Raw genomic sequence first — 21634 nt, forward strand, 5'->3', positions numbered from 1 at the left:
GGAATTGGAACCCAGTCAGTGGGTCAGTCACTGCCTTATACTGCTTTCATGTCCTCTTCACAGAGAATAAAGCCTGCTGCCCATCAAGAGGACACATGCTTGCCAGAAAAACAGATATTGGAAGATGAAATCCCTTGGGGATCGGGGAGACACACCTGGCTGAGGATGGAGAATTGAGAGAACTGATACTGTGGGAATCCATTCTTGGCCACTAAGTCAGACAATGAAAAATGAAGATGGGCTCAAAGGCAGATGACTACCTTGAAACAACCACCACCACGGAACAGCTTGTGTATCAGGCCCTACAATTCACAGTCTACATTTCATTTAAATTTCAGTTACCCTATAAAGAGAAGCACTATTATTACCCCCATCTCCCAGATACGGAAATACCTATAACCTATGCAAGCACACCAAATAAGAGGTGAATCCACTTCCAAACTGCCCAAGATTGGGGTGGACGGAGACTTCTGCACCTATTAGGATCATTAATATTTTAGTTAGCTAAAACCAGAGTCTCACAAGTGTCTCACTGATGGCAGATAATACATTAAGTTTTTCAAAAAGTGAGCTCAATCTGAATAGGCCTATGGCTATTAAAGAAACTGAATTGACAAATAACCTTCCAAATTAGAAAAGCACCAGGCCCTGATGGGTTCATTGGTGAATTCTACTGAAATTTAAGGAAGAGATCACACTGGTCCTCTACAATCTCTTTCAGAAGATAGAAGTAAAAGGAATATTTCCTAACTCATTCTGATTCTATAAAGCCAGCATCACTCTAACACCAAAACCAGACAAAGACTGTACAAGAAGACTATGGATCCATAGCTCTCATAAATACAGATGCAAAAATCCTCAAAATATTAGCAAATCAAATCCAAGAATGTATAAAAATATTTACAGGGGTGCCTGGGTGGTGTAATCAGTTGAGCATCTGACTCTTGGTTTCGGCTCAGGTCATGAGATCAGGTCCCACATCAGGCTCTGCACTGAGCACAGGGTCTAGAATTTAGGTTCTCTCTCCCTCTGCTCCTCCTGCTGTGTGTGTGCACTCACATCTCTCATTCTCTTGCTTTGTCTCTCTAAAATAAATAAATCTTAAAATAAATTAAAATAATTATTTATCACAGGCAAGTGGGATTGATCCCAGGTGTGCAAGGCTGGTTCAACATCAGAAAGTTAATCCATCATATCACTAGGCTAAAGAAGCAAAATCACATGATCATATCAATTGATGGAGAAAATTCATGGTAAAATCCAACACCCATTCATGATTAAAAAAAAAAAAAAAAAACTCTCAGTCAACTAGGAATAGAGGGCAACTTCTTCAACTTGATAAAGAATATCTACAAAAACTCTAATATTATACTTAATGGTGGAAACAAGAAGCTTTCCAACCAAGATCAGGAACATGGCAAGGATATCCTCTCTCATCAGTCCTTTTCAACATTGCCCTCAAAGTCCTAGCTCATGCAATAAGACAAGAAAAGATAAGGCATATAGATTGGCAAAGAAGAAATAAAACTTTTTCTACAGTTGGCATGATCATCTATGTAGAAAATCCAAAATAACGGACCAAAAAATTCGTGAAACAGGGATTATAGCAAGCTTGTAGGATACAGAATATACAAAAACCAATTACCAGTAATGAACAAGTGGAATTTGAAGCTAAAAACAATACTATTTGCATTTGCACCTCAAAAAGTGAAATCCTTCAGTATAAACAAAATATGTAAAAGATCCACATGAAGAAAACTAAGCAATGCTAATAAAAGGAATCAAAGAACAAACCAAGTGGATATTCCATATTCATGGAAGGGAGGACTCTACATTGTCAAGATGCCAATTTTTCCCAACATTATCTATAGGTTCAATCTATTTTAAGATTTTATTTATTCATGAGAGACACAGAGAGAGATAGGCAGAGACACAGGCATAGGGAGAAGCAGGCTCCACACAGGGAGCCCAACATGGGACTCAATCCCAGGTCTCCAGGATCACACCCTGGGCTGAGGGTGACACTAAACCGCTGAGCCACCCGGATGCCCTGGTTCAATGTATTCTTAGTCAAAATCCCAGCAAGTTATTTTGTAGATATTAACCAACTGATTCTAAGCTTATGTGGAAAGGCAAAAGATCTGAAATAGCCAATACAACTTTGAAGGAGAAGAACCAAGTTGGGAGTACTGACACAATCCGACTTCAACATTTACTATAAAGTTAAAGGAATCAAGACCATGTGGTATTGGCATAAAAACAGACAAATACCTAGGGGCACCTGGGTGGTGCAGCTGGTTAAGCATCCAACTGGATTTTAGCTCATTTCATGATCTTAGGGTTGTGAGACTGAGCCCTATGCCAGATTCCTGCTCAGCACAGAGTCTGCTTAAAACTCTCTTTCCCTCTGTCTGCCCCTTCCCTCCCTTCCTGCTTGTGCTCTAAAAATAATTCTTTAAAAAAGGAATAGACATATAGCTCAATGAAACAGAACCACATAAATATAGTCAACTTATCTTTAACAAAGGAGTAAGGGCAATATAATGGAGCAAAGTCTCCTCAATAAATGGTGCTGGAGTGTCTGGACATTCATATGCAGGAAATTAAATCCAGACACTGACGTTACACCCTTCACAAAAATTAACTCAAAATGGATCACAGACCTAATGTAAAAGGCTAAACTATAAAATTCCTATAATATAACATAAAAGAAATCCTAGTGACCTTGACTATGTCAATGATTGTTTAGATACAATCCCAATTCATAAAAGAAATAACTGATGAGCTGAAATTCATTAAAACTAAGTACTTTTCTGCAAAAGACAATGTCAAAAAAATAAGAGTACAAGCCACAAACTAGGAGAAAATATTTGCAAAAGACATATCTGATAAAGGACTATAATCCAAAATATACAAAGAACTCTTAAAACTCGAGAAAACAAACAACTTGATTTTTTAAATGTGCCAAACCTTAACAGATAGATCACCAAAAAGATACACAGGTGGAAAATATGCTATGAAAAGCTGCTCCACAATATATGTCACTAGGAAACTACAAATTAAAACAATAAAAGGGGCACCTGGGTGGCTCAGTGGTTGAGCATCTGCCTTAGGCTCAGGTCGTGATCCCAGGGTCCTGGAATCAAATCCCTCATCGGGCTACCCACAGGGAGCCTGATTCTCCCTCTGCCTATGTCTCTGCCTCTCTGTGTTTCTCATGAATAAATAATTTTTTTTTTTTTTAAATAAGAGACCACCTTATTTTTACACCTATTAGAATGGCCAAAATCCAAAAAACTGACAACACCAAATGCAAGCGAGGATGTAAAAAGCAGGCATTTTTATTCATTGACTGTGGGAATACAAAATGGTATAGCCACTTTGAAAGGAGGTTTATCAATTTTTTATAAAACTAAACATACTTTTACCATATGATCCATCAATCATGCTTCTTGGTACTCACCCAGAAGTACTAAAAACTGATTTCCACACAACTACTGGCACACTGCTGTTTATAGAAGTTCTATTACTAACTGCCAAACCTGAAAACAACCAAGAGGTTCTTCAGGATGTGAAGGGATAACTAAACTGTGGTGCATTCAGACAGTAGAGTATTATTCACCACTAAAAAGATGTAGAGAAACCTTAAATGCATAATTACTAAGTGAAAAAGCCAGTATACTATATGATGCCAACTCTATGACCTTCCAGCAAAGGGAAAACTATGGAGACTGTAATTACAAAGGTGAGGTGCATGGATGGAAAGGAGGGAACACAAAGGATTTTTAGGGCAGTGAAAATACCCTATATGATACCATAATGATGGATACATGTCATTATATGTTTGTCCAAACCCACAGAATGCCTAACATAAGAAAGTAAACTTTGGATTTTGGGTGATGATGGCATGCCACTGTAGGTTCACTGATTGTGACAAACACCGCACTGGGATGGGGGATGTCGATAATGGGGAGGCTATGGCGTTGGGGTGGTGGTAGGGCAGGGGTATGAGAAATCTCCAAACATTTCACTTAATTTTACTATGAACTGCTCTTTAAAAAATTCTATTAATAGTAAGCCTAAGTTCATTAACTATCACTTAGGACCTTTGACCAATAAAGGAGGACTTGGTTGGTGATGGAAGAGACAAGAAAGTTACACCTCCTCAGAGGAAGTTTCCTGAATTTTATTTCTCAGAACGCTTGTACAAACAAAGGGTTCCACGTGTAACTGTTGGCTAGCCACTCTCCATAAGCCACCAGAGGCAAAGCTTACTTAGGTTTAACACTCCAGGCCCGGATGGTGAAGACTTTCCCTATGGTCCTGGTTTTCCCTTTGTAAAGCACTCTGGTCTTTACTGAGCGCCCCTCTAGAGATCACCACTCTGTGTTCTCTTCAGCTCCCCGACGCCAGACTCCGCACACCCTTGCCCCTCCACCTGGAACACAGCCAGCCCATTCCTGCCGACACACACACACACAGATTTGTTTCACAACAAGCTGGAGGATTCAAGCTGGAACATCAATCTTTCCTTCCTGTCTATTTCTACTTTACGGTAACGTTCATCAGTGTTAGATACGGGTACGATGGCTTCTGCGGGCTTCTGTGACGTCTCTGCCTCTCTGAGAATCAGAAATTATCAAAAAGAAGACATTGCCACCCACCACTGCTATCCCTGCCCCCATCTGTTTTCTTGAGGTAAAGAGGCTCATTTCTGAGCATGGCACTGGGTTTGTTGTAGCCGCCATCTGACACCACCACAGGGAGCAGTTGATACTGCTGTAAAGTGTGACTGGATAAAGCCTCCAGTCAGCATTAACCACAGGCGGTGGGAAACATGCAGCAAAGATGCCAAGAGCCTGAGAAAATGGGAGAGTGACAGAAGCATAGAAAAGTAGGATTGAGGGGCACCTGGGTGGCTCCATCGGTTACCGGTTTCCATCTGCCTTAGGCTCAGGTCATGATCTCAGGGTCCTAGGATCGTGCCCCAAATCAGAAGCCTGCTTCTCCTTCTCCCCCCAACTCATGCTCTCTCTCCCATTCTCTTGAATAAACGGAAGGAAGGAGGGAAGGAGGGAGGGAGGGAGGGAGGGAAGGAGGGAAGGAGGGAAGGAAGGAAGGAAGGAAGGAAGGAAGGAAGGAAGGAAGGAAAAAAGAAAGAAAGAAAAAAGAGAAAAGACAAGAAAAGAGAAAAGACAAGACAAGACAAGAAAAGAAAAGCAGAGTTGAGAAGTCCCCTGACCAACCCAGCTGAAAACATACTCCCCTTTGCTCACTGTCTAACAATAGCAAAGCCCTGAGAGAGACATAGGCCCTTAATTAAAGAATCAGTTCTCTTTAGATATGGAGGAGGAAGCTGTTTCTAGCTTTATAAAGTAAATGTAAGATATGGTTACATTGAAATTGTTTATGTGTCCATTAGTATTATTCAACCAATCACATGGGGCCAATGATTGCCAATTACTAAACTCCTATCCATTTTAACAGGTATATACCTATGCCCCCTTACCTATGCCCCCTTTCAGTTGAAAGAAGTGATTAGATCCTATTTTCAAGGCTCCTGTGGGGAAACAAAGACAAGAACCAAAGACAAGGAGCTCTCAGAACGTCAGGGCAGAGACCTGCAATGAATGACTATGCAGAGGGAGGAGAAAGCACAGTGCTACAGGTGTTTGGAAGAAGTTATTTCTCATACAGGGAAAAGGAGAGACACAGGAAGGCTGGACAAAGCAAAAGATGTAAGCCACACATGAGGTCAACTCTGACAGAAGTTCTGACATCAGGCACCGGGAGGGGAATAAGCAAAGGAAGAAATGGAATCTAGGGCTGGTTTAGAGCATAGCAGTATACTTGGTCAAAGGCCATTCAATGGGGAAAAGATGGTCTCTTGAGTAAATGGCGCCAGGACAATTGGATAAACCACATGTAAGAGAATGAAGTTGGCCCCTACCTCACAACATGCATGAAAAAATTAGCTCAAAGGGGAATCTAGGATCTAGGATCCCTTTCCTCTCTTTTAAGAAAACATAGGCATAAGTCTTTGTGACTCTGGATTAGGCAATAGTGCAATAGTGGCATCAAAAGGACAGCACCAAAATAAACCAGACTACATCAAAGTTAAAAACTTCTGCTTGAGGGACACTTGGGTGGCTCAGCGGTTGAGCATCTACCTTCAGCTCAGGGTGTGATCCCTGGTCTGGGGATCCAGTCCTGCACTGAGATCCCTGTGAGGAGCCTGCTTCTCCCTCTATGTCTCTGCCCTTCTCTCTGTGTCTCTCATAAATAAGTAAATAAAATCTTGGAAAAAAAAAAAAAAACTCCTGCTTGTAACAATCAGGAAAGTGAAAAAGACAACCCACACAATACAAGTAAATTTGAATATTGCATAACTTGTAATTAGAATATGAAAAGAATTCTTACAACTTAGTAATAAAACTACAGGGAGATGCCAGTTCACACATAGTAGGATGACAGTAAAAAGAATGACAAAGACAAGCGTTGACAAGAATGTGGAGAAACTGGAAATCTTGTACTCTGCTGGTGGTGGGAGAACAAAATGATGCAGCCACTTTGAACACGTTGGCAGTGCTTCAAAATGTTAAGTATACAGTTATCATATGATCCAGCAATTCTATTCCTAGGTATACACACCCAAGAAATGAAAAGATATATACACACCAACATGCACACAATGTTAACAGCATTATTCATAATAACCAAAAAGTAGAAACCCAAATGTTCATATACTGAAGAAAGGATTTTTAAAGGTGATATATACATTCAATAAAATATTAAGTAATAAAATGGAATGAAGTTCTGATACCTACTTCAATGTGGATGAATCTAGAAAACACTATTATATGAAAGAAGTCGGTCACAGGGGCCCACGTGTTACAGGATTCCATTTATATGAAATGCCTGGAATAAGCGAGTCACAGAGACAGAAAGTAGATTACTGTTTGCTTAGGGCTGCGGGATGGTGGATTAGGGAGAGGGGGAGGGAGGTAGGGAGGAATGTGGAGTAATTGCTAATGTGAATGGGTTTTTTTTTTTTTTGTTTTTTGTTTTAAGGGAGATAAAAAGGTTCTAAAATTAGATTGTGGCCATGGTTGCAGAACTCTGAAAATGCTAAAAACGCTGAACTGTAAACTTTAAATGGGTGAATTATATGGTATGTGATATATCACAATAAAGCTGTTTTTTAAAAATGCAATGGGATAAATCACAATGCAAAAGGATGCAAATTTGAACTGAGAACAAAAAACTTTTGTGGGACATAAAACACTTATAAACCTAATTAAATGGAAAATGATGATCTGGAAAAACGTTTTAGTGACATACATAAGTGATAGCTTTCAAACAAACAACAGGAAAGCTGTGATGATTTGGTAAGAAATGCATACTGCTCAAGCAGAAAAGACAAATACCACAAAAAAATTCACCAAAGAAAAAAAGTACAAATGACCAGTAAGTATATCACAATCCATCCCCAATGTTAGTTTCCACCCAGTAATCCCACTTGCATAGTCTATCCTATGAAAATATTAGAGATACTAAGCTTTAAATTAAATACTAATATACAAGAATGTTCTCCCACTGTTCTTTATTTGGTGGAAAACTGGGAACCTCTTACATGACCAGTGCTCAGGCAAATGGACAAATCCATCACCTATGTGCTACAAAACAGAGCAGGAAAGACATTTAACTAAGTGTTACCTAATAAACCAAGTGTCTTTCTGGGGGTACAAGAAAACCAAGATTTACTCTATCTATATTTAGTACATTTTTATAATGTGTTTTCCTCAAGTATTATTTCCAAGATTTAAAAAATAAACATAATATCGGTGTATTTACCTTCATTAAAAAAGAATATGTGATTATCATATAAATCCTTATGGGTGGTTCTCAAACTTTGCTACATATTAGAATCACCTGGGAACCTTTTTTTTTTTTTCTTTCCAATCCCAATGCCCAGGCCATACTTCCTGTGCATTCAGTCAGAATCTCTGAAGGTAGAACTCAAGCATCAGTACTCTTTAAGCTCTAGGGTAAGGGATCCCTGGGTGGCGCAACAGTTTAGCGCCTGCCTTTGGCCCAGGGCACGATCCTGGAGACCCGGGATCGAATCCCACGTCGGGCTCCCGATGCATGGAGCCTGCTTCTCCCTCTGCCTATGTCTTTGCCTCTCTCTCTCTCTCTGTGACTATCATAAATAAATTTAAAAAATTAAAAAAAATAAAGCTCTAGGGTGAGTCCAAGGCACAGACAAATTGTATACAGCTGAACCTGAACCACAGATGGGGAAGTCAGTGGCACCCAGAAAGGTCCTCAGGTTCACAGTGGAGCAAAGGCATGCACATGGGTTCTATATGTGAGCATAGAACAACAGAAAGTGTGTGTCCACGTCACAGCTGGCCATGGCAGTGAGGTCCAGGCAGCTGCCTACTCCTTGGAGGAGCATAACAGGTCTCCAGGAGGAAACAAAGAATGTTTTCCTATTCACCACAGCAGCACGAGGAACTGTCATTGCTGAAAGAGCCCTAATTGTGGCCCTGACCACTTAGGTGAAAGCAAAGCCTAAAACTGGCCAATGCTATAAGCAGGTTTGTGCTGGGGACTGTGCATTTCCTGGGTTACTCTCCTCCCAGCCCCAAAAATGCCTCACTCAATGCACGTGGGCACATTATGCCCATGGCCGCCCTGTGGGCATGCAACCAGAACACAAACCCACATCATTACAGCTCATGTGTCCACAGTGTACAAGCAGTAAGTACAACACAGACTGGCATCAGAGACATGCTGGGGACCTGGGCTCAGGACAAGGCTTTACCAGTAACTTATACACTGGGGGAAGTTCCATCCCTCCCATATCTGCAAAGAGGCCAGCACGGATGGCCTGACCTGGTCTGGAGGCTTCACTAACTCTAAAGTGTCTATGATTCTGGGCACCTACCTGGCTGGCTCAGCTAGTGGAGTGTGCGACTCTTGATCTTGGGGTTGGGAATTTTGAGCCCCATCTTGAGTGTAGAGATTACTTAAAAATAAAATTTTTTAAAAAAGAAAAAATAAAATGTCTATGACCTTCCCCACATAACAGAGTGTGGTTGTAGCTAAAACTGGAAGCCAGCTGAGTGTTTTTCTGACCATGAACTTGATCTGACTCAGCTGTAATAATTCCCCTGACACAGTAACATGGAAAGAAAGAAAATGGGAATGGTCTGAGAAGTGCAGACAGAAGGGAAGTTCAAAAGAGGAAGGTGACAGGAGGACTTCTCTCAGCCCCTTCTTACTAATTCGGACAAAGCATCTCAGTAGCACTATCCATCTAAGACCGTTCCCAGAAGACGGTTAACTTCAAAAAGAAGCCTCTCAAAGAATGCAGGAGGGAATGTGAAATCAATACAGCTTTTCTGGAAAGTGACTGGGCAGTATGCATCAAGAATCTTTAAAAATGCAACCCATTTAGTTCAATAATTCCACTTCTGGGAACTTGCCACTCTTACGATATCAGATGTGGGTAAAAATTGCTGGACAAAACCATTCACATCAGGAACTCTGGAGACTGGTTGCACAACAATGTGAATGTACTTTACACTACTGGACTGTCCATTTAAAAATAGTTAAGATGGCAAATTTTGTTACTTGTATTTTACCACAATAAAAAATTTTGAGTTCATAGGCATTTAATCACAAAACAAAGCAAAATATCTTGCCTCATGCTACAATTTTAAGAAACCTGAAAAATAACAAATATCTAACAAATGGAAATTGGTTAAAAATCAATCATGGAACATTGGAACAAAAGACATTAAATTTCAAGTTCTTCAAGCAAACTGGAAACTGTTCATGATATAATATTAAATGAAAAGAGGCAGTACATATGGTCTCAGGTCTAGATGGAGTAGGTTTTAAGAATCTTTTTAAATAAAAACGCTAATTTTAAGAAATACTTCTGTGGGGCGAGAGCGAGAGAGGGCCTTGACAGACAATTAACTTATGGTCCAAGAATCAAAGGGCAGAATGACTTCCACTTTACAGCCTGTCATTTTTGAGGTTTCTGCCTTAAACAGACAGCCAGAGAGGTTTTCAAAACTACATCAGGAATCGGAACTGGAAGCGGCAGAGGTTCAACTAGCCAGCACTATCCAGTCTCTCCACAAGTGAGGATGAAAAGAGCAGATCACCCCACTTTCCACCATCTACTGCTATGCCCCATCATAGTATTCTAAAAGCTTGCTTCCTGTTCATGCCCCACCTTTTGAGTGTTTCATAATGGGCCCAAAGTGATTTGAGAAATATAATCCAAATATAAAATAACTAATGATATGACTAATAAATAAATCACAGGAAATGGGCTTTGCTCTTCTCTGGAAGACAAAGGATACATTGCAAATATTAATGAATTCTTAATCCAAAAATGCTTGCAATCACCACTTAACTCTAATGGAGACTGGTCCTTTTGTTTTCTTTACCAGCAAATGTAGTTTACATTCAAGAAAAAAAAAAAAAAAAAAACTTGAAACAATACTCAAAAACTATCTTTAGACTAACAAGTGAAAAAATATATATATGGAGCAAGATAGTAGGAGAGTAAATTATATTAACTAGTGATCTAAGTGGAATGTAAGAAACTCAACCATGAAAAATGCAGGGTCACATTATTGCAAGGTTAATGAAATTGTCTCTGACCCAGAGTTCCCATGGCCCAAGAGCTAATCACCTATTGTATTAAAATACAAACTTCCATTAAAACAAGCTACGGGAATGCCTGTTACACGGGTTTATAGTATTTGACCTTTGCTAGAATAGTTTCAGTTCCTTGACAGTTTCTTGATTAGCATCAATTAGTGAAAAGTTTCTATCCAAACAAGTAAAACAGGTTTAGATTTTTTTCTTTTATAATGCACCTTCTTAAAAGAGAAAGGGGTCTTATCTTAGAAATGAGAACAGAAGTCATCAAGGAAATTCAGAGCTGGGTCTGAGAGATGACAAGATCTGGTGTAAGGGGAGTGCAGGGGAAGGCTCAGCACCTCGGGGCACAGCACCACACCTTATTTACCGTTATCATTAGTAACAACGGTGTGAGGTTTTTAAATAGATGGCTATTTTTAAATCCAATGCACGTTCACAACCATATGCCAACCAATTTTACAGGCAGGTAGAACAGTAGGTCTCTGGAAACTTTTCTAACAATATGGCTTAAACAGAAACCTGTGTGCGTTAGACACTGGAAAAACATTGTTTATTGTCTGATGTATTCTGAGTCACTGCCATTTTTAAGCAAGCATCTCTGCCCTTAGCTTTCCTTTTGAATTAAAATTGCCAAGATAATGAAGCCAAATCACCACTGTGAGACATTAATTTGCTGCACAAATTTGGGCAATGCACAAGCCTGGCTCTGCTGAGTGTATTTCATTTGGACCCAAAGCATCAAATATGGAGAATATTCTCTTCAGTCCATTAAGAGGTTGAATGTTGCACCCCTGCTCCCTTCTATTCATAAGGCCTTGTAAAGAATTTAACAGAACTAAATTTTATTCCTATGGAGAAAAACTATAGAATATTTTCTCAAAACTAAAAATATCAAATTTGGTCAGGACACAGGAAACCAGGCCTCATCATGGATTTCTGAACAGTAAGAGCCTGTGGCCTCAAGACCTTCCCGGATAGCAATACTTCCCATGCCATTCATTGCTATCTAACATCCCACGAAAACCCCACAAAATAAACCCACTGTAACTATGAGGTGATGGATGTGTTAATTAACCTTACTGTCATCATTTTGCAATTTATACATGCATATAAAAAAATCACTATGCTGTACACCTTAAACTTACATGATGTAACACATCAAGTGTATCTCAACAGAGCTGGAAAAATCAAATTTTAAAAAATTTAAAAAAAGATTCAAGTCCCACTAAAACAAACTTCCACTAATAATAAAATTCTATCTGAAATGCATATTCCCTAGACTCTTAGGTATTCACCAGGCCTAAGGCCCAAGCAGCATCAATTCATTTGCAGCAGCACAGGCTTTAGGAGGAAAAATTCTACCAAAGGTCATATCTCTGCACTTAGCCTTGCATTACCCTCAACCGCCCTTAAGAATCCAGACAGGTTCAGAATTCTATTATCTGTTTTATATAGATGAGGTATACTCAAAGAAGACATCGTGCCTAGCCGTGCCCATCAGACACAAAGGTGCACATAAATACACTGATTCAAGGAAAAAGGACAAATGACATGGCTGATAAAGGAAAAAGTAAAATGCTATACACAATCTGTAATTAGAAGAGTAATTCTAGTGGGCTAACCATCAAGAAAGGCAGTGTGGGAACCATGATTTGAAAGAAGGGAAGAAATCCAACAAAGAGATATAGGGGTAGGGAAATGCAAAGAGAAGGAAGGACATTCCAGGAATTTCCCCAAATACTGATAAACAGGTCAAATTCCTTGGCACAGGAAATTGCTTCATACCAAAAAGGTTTCCAAGTTCCAGCTAATGACTGGATTGTAAACAATGTTGTCCAAAATAAGAAAGCTCTAGAACAATAAAAGGTTTTGGACACTCACCAATTCATAGCACCATTTCTAATATTCAAAGCCTCAAGATCTGCCGTCTTAATTTTGACACCACATGAACTGCAGATGTCCACTAAATGATTCAGAAATAATGCCTGTCATATCCCAAGTAATACAAGTACTTACGAAACCAGAAAAACAGATACCAATTCTATAACCCCAAGGCACATTTTAGACCAATTCTGAACTCATTTCTGTATAAATGAGAAGAATCCTTACACTTACTATCAATAAAGGCCCCCAAACTCTCCTGCCCTCAGTAAACAAATGCTCAGCAAAGCTAAAAGAGCAAAGTCTTATGATTGCAGGTATCAGCGTTTTGGAAAGGCTTTCTTCACATCTGAATCATAACTGCTCAAGTTAAGTAACATTTGTGTTTTCACTGGTAATGTTAAGTACAAAAACTTGGTAATGATGAGGGAAGCCAAACTACTTTAAACAAATAATCCATAAGACCTGCCCCCCACGCCTTTACAAGTGTGAATTTTCACAAATTTTATAGTTCAAATGCTGGGTGATGTAATCAAAGAAAGTATATTGGTATATATAACACTTGGCAATAATAAATGGACTGCTGTCAGATTACCTTTGCCAAAATACAAAACTTAAACACACCACAATGAGTTTAGATTATGGCATTTCCTAATTTATGACCAAGAAAACCAGACCAATGATTAACATTAATACTGATAACAAGATCTTGTATCTTTGTAAAAGTCTAGCCTGAGCAATCAAAATATTTTGTATACAGGTTGAGCTAAAGAGAGAAGTCTATTCAAATCATAACTTTCTGTTTTAAAGATCTTCTTCCAGAAATCACTGTGACAAAGAAAAATACCTCCCAGAAAATTTCTTATAAGCACTGGTTTTGCTTACTTTCAATACATGCATTACAGATATAACCAAAATAGCTAGTTTGGGTGTTTTGTTGCTTATTTACCTGGAGATTTTTTATTTGATCTTGATTGCACTGAATGAGACTGTCGAGGCAGCAGAGGTGATGAAGGCAAAGACATGGAGACCCCTTTGGCCAAGCTCACCCTGTAGGTGTCCTCTGCTACAGGAAGGCTACTCACAGAAAAGTCGCCACCATGGCCAGAGGGTAGGACTTGAGGGGAAGTCTCTGGACCAAAGTCACCTCCTGGAATGAAGAGAGAAAATCTTAACTTAGATCATCCATTACAGGTAGATTAATTCCTAAGAACTACATCCTTAGAATAGAATTCCCATATATCTTATGTGCATGTTGTTTTTTAAGTTTTTTTTTTTTTTTCTTTACCACTTGTGACTTTTTACAGTGTGAGAGAAAATTCAAGTTTAACCACTCAAGTATCAGTGAACTCATACCCCTTTCTGGACCCTATCAACTGGCCCAGTTTCCCTCCTACCAATGGGTCCAGAAAGCCACCAATCTGAGATTTTTTTTTTTTTTTTTTTTTTAAGATTCATTAATTTATTTGAGAGAGAGAACAGGAGCAGAGGGGTGGGGGGGGGAGGGGGGGGGGTAGTGGTGAGGGAGAGAGAATCCTCAAGTGGACTCCCTGCTGAGCATGGAGCCCAATGCAGGGCTCAACCTCAGGACCCTAAGATTATGAAGTGAACTGAAATCAAGAGTCAGACATTTAAACCAACAGAGCCACGCAGGTGCCCCCTGAGATTAGATTAAAACCAAGTATGAATGATCCATAAGAATCTATGATTTCAGCTCAAGTAAAGGAGAGGGGTCTTACATAGGGATCATAGAACAGATTCAAATACCAAAGTTCTTTCCAGAACTCCCTGGCTGCCCACCACTTCTCTCCAGTAAGAGAACCCAAGGAAGGGTAACACTACTTCAACATTCCCCCCTAGCACCATATATCTCTTCTCTCATCAGCTCCACTCCACATGGCAGAGGGTCCACCTTCCTACAACTCAACCAGCTCAACCCATAGTCATGGGACTGGAAACATGACTCACTGATGAAGCTGGTTCTCCTTGGTATTCAGCCCCTAAATGAACTTAAGGACAAACAAGCTTACTATCATGAAATTAGATATTCTAGGGTAAGCAGATCCAATGACAAAATACAGAGGACGCAATTACAGTATAGAGAGTACAAAGAAAGGGCGTATGTTGGCTAAAATCAGTTCTGAAAAAGATACAGCTGGTTCTCAAGCATTCAGATAATAAACTGTCCTCTATTACTCCTTCCCCACCCATCACTTCCTCCCCTCCAGGGTGTACTAAGAAGCAACTGAGGATGGGTGAGAAGGGAGGGTAAGTCATTACCCTTTTTTTTTCCCCCATTACCCTGACTATTAAAACCTCTACATGCTCTAATATATAGACAGCAGAACTGGAAAGATATAGAAAGTTTTCCATAAGCAAACTAGTCTCTCTGATAAGTTAACACCCAATTGGTCCTTACCAAGCCTTCCTGACTCTGAAACATCAAGGCTTGGATTTGAGTCAGAAGCTTAATTTTTATAGATCTTTGTGTGTAAGACTCAAAAGGGATGTGACCCAAACCATCAAGTTCAAAGCACATCGCTGTGCTTGTTTTTCATGTTAGGAGGCATGGTGAAAAAGGTAGTCACTCCCTGCACAGACTGGGGTAAGGGTGCAAGGTTAAAACAGGTAGACAGGCTCATGCTTGACTTTCAAAGGCAACTCAAAACCAGCAAAGCTGTGAATGGAAAAGCTGTGGGTCCCACAATGAATAAGTTGGCAACATTAGAAAGGTCATTTGAGTCTCCCCAGGGCCAGCTATACTTGAAGGGATTTTAACAGACTTGGGAAAATAAAGATTTATCAGTAAATGTCCAAGTTATTGGTATTTGAAGAAAAACACAAAATTATCAGGAAACTCTCACTAGAACTTCCAAAACAAAAACATTCACACAAGCATTCTGTCCCTGAGGGAAGGAAGCAGGAATTCTTAGATCCTAGGATCTATGTGAACAGCAACATCACCCACTCTGGTCCTCCTATGACCCTCGCTGCTCACCCTACTTCCTGATCGTCACTGTAGGATCCCATCACCACCAATTCCCAAGACTCAGGAGCTACTCTTCCACCACTGGAGATAAGCCAGAAATCTTTTTGAAACCACCTCCGTGAGGTCTTGAACCAGGACATCAAGTTTCCCAGCTGCCTCTCCTTTGACTATCTGTCAAAAGAAGGAACCCAAAGGCAGAGCTAGGGGTACACCATAATGCCAACGCCTGCTGGGGCTGAGTATCCTCCATATATTGAGGAGACTTGAAGTAGAGGGAAGGAGAGCAGTTTTCTCTAGTCCAGTATCTGGCACACAACCAGTCCCCATTGCCACATTGGGCTCATCTGGGGGATGCAAGCAGGTGCTATGCCTATAAGAATGGTGGCTGGTCACCTAATTCCTGGATATTTGGCAAGGAATTTTAGGAGACAGAAGAACCTGGGAGTTGCTGAGGCCATAGCCCCAAGGGGAACACAAATTGGAAGTGGGGGAGGGCTGAAGAGGTTGTCCATGTGGTTTGCAAAGAGCTATACTGCCCTTATGCCATCGAAATCACAAACCTGGTAGTCAAAACGCTGATAGATAGGAGCAGGGCTGTGACTAGGTAGGGTCTTCTCTACTCATATGCCAGTATTTCTTACCTGTACAAAAAAACCCAAACCAGACTTCGAGCCCCTTAATTTGGATGGGGACACACAAAATTAGGGAGAAATGCCTCTACTGTGACAACACCAGAAAAAAAAAAAAAAAAAAACAGTAAAGCTCATTACTGAGAAAGGGTTTATTTTCTTATTTCTTAAATCCTTAGTATTCTCTAATGCGACATAAACAAAAAAACTGGGGAGTGAAGGGTAAAAAATAAAAAAATTAAAGAGTTTCCTAATTATAAATTCTGCCCATAAACTTTGTTTATATCATGCAAAGCAAATATTTTCATTAACTCCAAGTATGGTGAGTTTCCAAAGCAGGCTGTAACCATGAGGACCTTCAGAACAGCTGCACTCTGATTTGATGTGGTCTGCAATAAAATGAGACTTGGAGATGGGACTCAGGAAGGAAAGGTTTCCATTTCAAGTTTACTTTGACATCTCATCATCATGTCCATCCAAACATGCTGTCCCATTAGTTTGTTTTAAAGACACAGTTGCAGGTGTCTAACCTCCAGCTCCCTTTTATTAAAAAGGCACAAAGCAGGGAGAGAAGTTTTATATATGAAACAAGTGGGGTGATCCAGCAGCCTAGAAGCTGCAGGCAGCATTCTGGAGCCTGGTACTTTAACTCCATGAGAGCAAAGGGGTTCAGGTCAAAGTAAACCCAAGAGCATCACAAGGACACAGGCAATGTCAGTGAAAGAAAGTGAAAATCTCTTAGGGGCCACCACGAGAATCATACAATATTGGTTCTGGGCAACATGACATCAGAAATTCCCTGGCTGATTTAACATTCCTCAGCAGATGCTTAAAGAGGTTTCTAGAGGAATTAAAACCTTTTTCACTGAAATAACCAGCACTGTGGGCACATTTCCCTTTAGCTCCGAATAGTTGGTGTTCTTTGAACTGTGACCTATTTTATTCCTACCTCAATTAAATGATGAGACATGCTTCAATCACCCTATCCATTGCTGTAGCAGAAATGCCAGCCCAGGTAGGATGAGGTATCCTCTCCAGAGCAGGAAAACCATGTTATCAACCACCAGCGATCTGCCAGGCCGCCTCCTGTTCCACTGGCAGGTGCTTCCCATGGAACGTTTATATACCACAGACATGCACATCCACCCCAACATGCTTTTAATCTCAGAGAACGTCGAGTCCAATCAAATTGTTTCAGAGACAAGAAGCTGGGACATGGAGGTGAACAATGAGGAGCAGAAGCCACACACCTAGAACGACCTCCTCTCCCAATTCCCACAACTGGCCAGCTCCCTGCCCCATACATTTAAGAACTTTATTTTGAAAAAAAAAAAAAAAATGGAGGTTCCCCCAAACAGACACGTTTTTAAGTTAGGAGATCTATAAAGGGTCAGCACGTTTTTGCTTTTAAGGTTTAGGCTTTGCCTGTCACACACAGCCTCCATCATAAACCCTCCCCGCCCCTAACACACACACTTTTCTTATTTTAAAATCACCACTTCTTTGATTTCCAAAAATGAAAGACCATAAAGGGAATAGGGGCATAAGGTTCTTCCTCTTTGTAATAAATATAACTAAATACATACATATGCTACATACATACAACACAAAAGAACTATAAATCCAAGTCATAGTTTACAAAGATAATGGAGTTATCAAAGGAGATAAAGCCATCCAATCAGGCATTTTAAATTGGCAGAAATGGCTTTTGATAATGGTTTTTTTATTTTTTTATTTTTTTTTATTTTTTTTTACATTTTTATTTATTTATGATAGTCACAGAGAGAGAGAGAGAGAGGCAGAGACAGAGGCAGAGGGAGAAGCAGGCTCCATGCACCGGGAGCCTGACGTGGGATTCGATCCTGGATCTCCAGGATCACGCCCTGGGCCAAAGGCAGGCGCCAAACCGCTGCGCCACCCAGGGATCCCTGGTTTTTTTATTTAAAAAATTTTTTCCACTGTTACAGACTGTAAAAAGGGATTTAAGTTCATAATGGAAGAAAATGCAAATCTGGGAGATGATGAATGTTTAAAGGTGTCTATGCGGAATGGCAATGTTCAACATTACAGATTCAAGTATATGGAGTGCAGGATTAGAGAAGGCTTTAAAAAAAAAAAAAAAAAAAAAACCAAGAGGGCAAAGAAGCCAGGGAGATGAAAGCAAAATCGCATTTCAGAAAGAACAGACTTGAGAAAAGGAAGGGAGAGCTTAGACATCCAGGTAAATAGATCTACAGATGCAGGAAATAAGATTTCCATTTATTGCACCACTGAAGTGACTAGGTGGAGAGGGGAGGGGGATGGGAGCTCAGAATAGAAAGAAAAGATGTTCTGTTTATCCAGTTCCAGAAAACGGGGCTTGTGCAATACATTTAACTAGGGCATTAAATGTGCTAGGGCATCTTTTGTGCAGTCCCTGCCTGGGAACATATTAATGTTTCTTAAACATATTTTCCATCATAAGGTTTTATAACCACATAATTCATATATATTTACAAAAACCTAGAAAATTGGAAAAGATTTCCTCCCACAAGATCCAAATATCATTTTGGGAGCCTTTGGAAGGCTCTCTCCACAACTGAGAGCACTTTAAACTGTTTTATATCTTACAGGGTCTCCCCAAATAACCAGCCAGAGCTACTGATTGTTAACGTACATTTCAAAAAGAGAGTTATAAGATAAATGTATCCAAGAAAGCAATTTTCCAGAACATTATTCAGAGTCATGACTAACACTCAATACTGCCAAGAGGCAACAAAGCAGCTCATTCCCACCCCACGCCACCCCCCAGTAAAGAAAAACCTGGTCAACAGGACAAGTTTATCCTTTTGTCTTCAAAAATCCACCAAGGGGATTCTAAATGGAGATCAGTAAATGCGATCCTCAGTTTTTATTCTCAATACTCAGTAGTTATAGAACCAAATGTACCTTACCCTGACACAGGCCATGAGGAAAGAGACTGGCATTTCCTCTCTTATTGTCAAAATTCTCCTTTAAGGCAGATCACCAGGCAAGAGTTTCTAAGCTTAAAAAAAAACACAAGATCTCCAAAAAATTCCCACCCCGAGCCCTATTACAACACAATAAATGCTTTCCTTGGCATACTATGTGTTAGGACAGGGTTCAAGGCACTTTATACTCATTATCTCATATCCTCACAAAGACCTTGTGAAGTGGGTGTTGTTTTTATGCTCCTCTGCCAATAAGACCCACCATATGGAAAGCAGGGGGTATCTCGCATGCGGACACTGGCCAGTGGCAAGAGTGGAGTCTGAACCCAGACCGTCCAATCCAGAATCCCTTCTGCCACCCTGAGAAAAGCCTACTGAGCTATGCCTTTCAACATTACATCATTCTGAATAGTTAATAAGGAATGCCAAAAATAGTATATACAGGTCTATATGCAGCACCAGGCCACCGTGAGAAGAAACCTGTTCCCTCATCTATTTTCACTTTTCGTGCTGGCTGGTTAATTAGCTCCACAGCACTCCTGGATCCTTCCATTTGGGAGGCACCCAGGCCCAGATCATTAATTTTCTTTCCGTCAGCCACACCTTATGCTGTCACCATACAAGCGAAGTGGATGGGAGATAGATGTTTAGTCATCAAGCACCTTAAATAGTTTCCTTTCATCTTCTTCTGTGCGGTAAACCCAATTAAACTCTTGCAGCCTTTGGGCCTGCTCTCTGTGCCCAGGGCGGATGCACAGAGTGCCAGTCACACCCCGTTGAACCAAGAATCTGGACCAGCCCAGAGAAAGAAGAAAGTAGCGGGCCACTTGTGGTCAAAGCAACCCAGCAGGGTTCATCTTCAATCTTCAGTCTGCATGGGATCCATTATTCTAGTTGCCTTGTCAGGTATAGTTGGCAGGCCCGTGGAACACACCCCACTCACTCTGCAGATTTGCTAGGCCTGCCGCTCCCACGCACAACTGACGCTGCGATTCCCAATCCCTGCACACAGGGAAGCCAGCGCCCTGCCCAGGGAGGCAGTCAGAGCTGCTCTGGGGTATGGCTCAGGCACTGGTGGCTCTCCCCCGCGCGCTTCTCAGGTGCAGCCTGAGACTGAGAACCACCAAGGCAGGAAGGTGGTCGAATGTGTATGCTCCCGTTCCAAGACAGAGGTGGGAGAGATGAAAAGAAAAGAAACTGGAGGGAATACTCAATCACACAGATGATTAGGATGCGGTATACATTCCTTGAGTGTGTGTCTATATATACCTCCGTGTGCCTGTCTGTATACATACATATATATACACTGTATACTCATATATATAAACAAACATACACAATTGTACACGTGCAGAGGCTTTCTAGGAGGACACACAGGAACCAGGCCCAGTGGTTGCTGCCTCTGGAAAAGGAACGGAGCACGGATGGGAGGTATACACTTTAACATGGTTTACATTTTATGTGCATGTTTCCTGTAAATATTTTAAATTTGTATTCCCTAGGACTGAACCACCTATAGATACCAAGATCTAAAAGGGCCACCCACCATGGCCTGACTTGGCAAATGGATAAAATGAAGATCTATTCCACAAAGACTGCTAGACGTTATGGTGTGTGGGGCTGACTGCTAGGAGGTGAGTTTATTTTCCATTGGCTGAAGAGGACACAGTTCAGGACCCTATTCTGAAGGCGGTCAGATTCTCAGTTCATCGAGCACACTTGCTCCCATCGATAGGCTTTGTGTAGGTACATGTTTCATTCCTTCTCTGCCCACCCTGCACTCTGGCTCTCTTCCAGGTCCAGGGCATCTCTGTTGCTGGCGGTGGGGTGTGGCTGTGCATACCTGTGGTTGTAGCACACACAGGATAATCCAGAGTTTGCCAGGGAGAGGGCAGGAAGAGGAAAGATAGGCTAGAGGAGTGAAGAGGGTGGCGGGGGAGCAGAGGCTGAAAGGGCTAGGAATGAGGCACGACAGGACCAAGGAATACAGAGGTGCAAGGGAGAGGGGGGGCAGCCAGGAGTGCCAAGGGTGGGGTGGTGGGAGGCTAAAGGTGATAGAAGCATGAATTCCCGTTTCCTTTAAAACTGCTAGCAAACGTCTCCCAAAACCCCAATAAGTTGGTTGTAACTTCAAAGTAAAAGACAAACTCATAAATGCAAAAAGCATATGGAAAGATAAGGGAGTGCTAGAAAAGGAAAGAATTCCCAATAATGTTAAGGATAACGATAGGGCAGCTTCGTCGTCATTGCAACAGCTGAGGACCTAAGCACGCAGAGCCCACTGGGTCAAGGAGCTATCAGGGCCCTTACCCCGGCGCCCACTCCTGTCTTCGCCCCATGCCAACTGGCAGGAACCAAGAGATCCATGTAGGGAAAACAGAGCTGACAAGACCTTTCCTCTTCGATGAAAAGCCTCCCCCCCCCCACAAACACCCCCCAAAAAAATAAATGGTGTGAGAATGAGGAAACCTAGAACTTCTGAGAGAGAGGAA

The 21634-nt window shown here is 41.0% G+C and overlaps 1 protein-coding gene and 1 long non-coding RNA gene across 2 annotated transcripts in view; one reads left to right on the top strand and one right to left on the bottom strand.

Annotated features, from left to right (window-relative positions):
- Positions 1–21634, bottom strand: part of TANC1 (tetratricopeptide repeat, ankyrin repeat and coiled-coil containing 1) — a 223611-nt gene that overhangs the window by 106103 nt on the left and 95874 nt on the right. The window contains exon 4 of the mRNA XM_077883375.1: positions 13523–13723. Within this exon, the coding sequence (XP_077739501.1) occupies positions 13523–13723 (201 nt within the window). The remainder of the gene's footprint in view (positions 1–13522; positions 13724–21634) is intronic.
- Positions 3512–4719, top strand: LOC144304796 (uncharacterized). The gene is made up of 2 exons (XR_013371763.1): positions 3512–3745; positions 4104–4719. It is a non-coding gene; the product is annotated as an uncharacterized LOC144304796 (long non-coding RNA).

The sequence above is a fragment of the Canis aureus genome, chromosome 34, assembly GCF_053574225.1.
Source record: "Canis aureus isolate CA01 chromosome 34, VMU_Caureus_v.1.0, whole genome shotgun sequence".
NCBI lineage: Eukaryota > Metazoa > Chordata > Mammalia > Carnivora > Canidae > Canis > Canis aureus.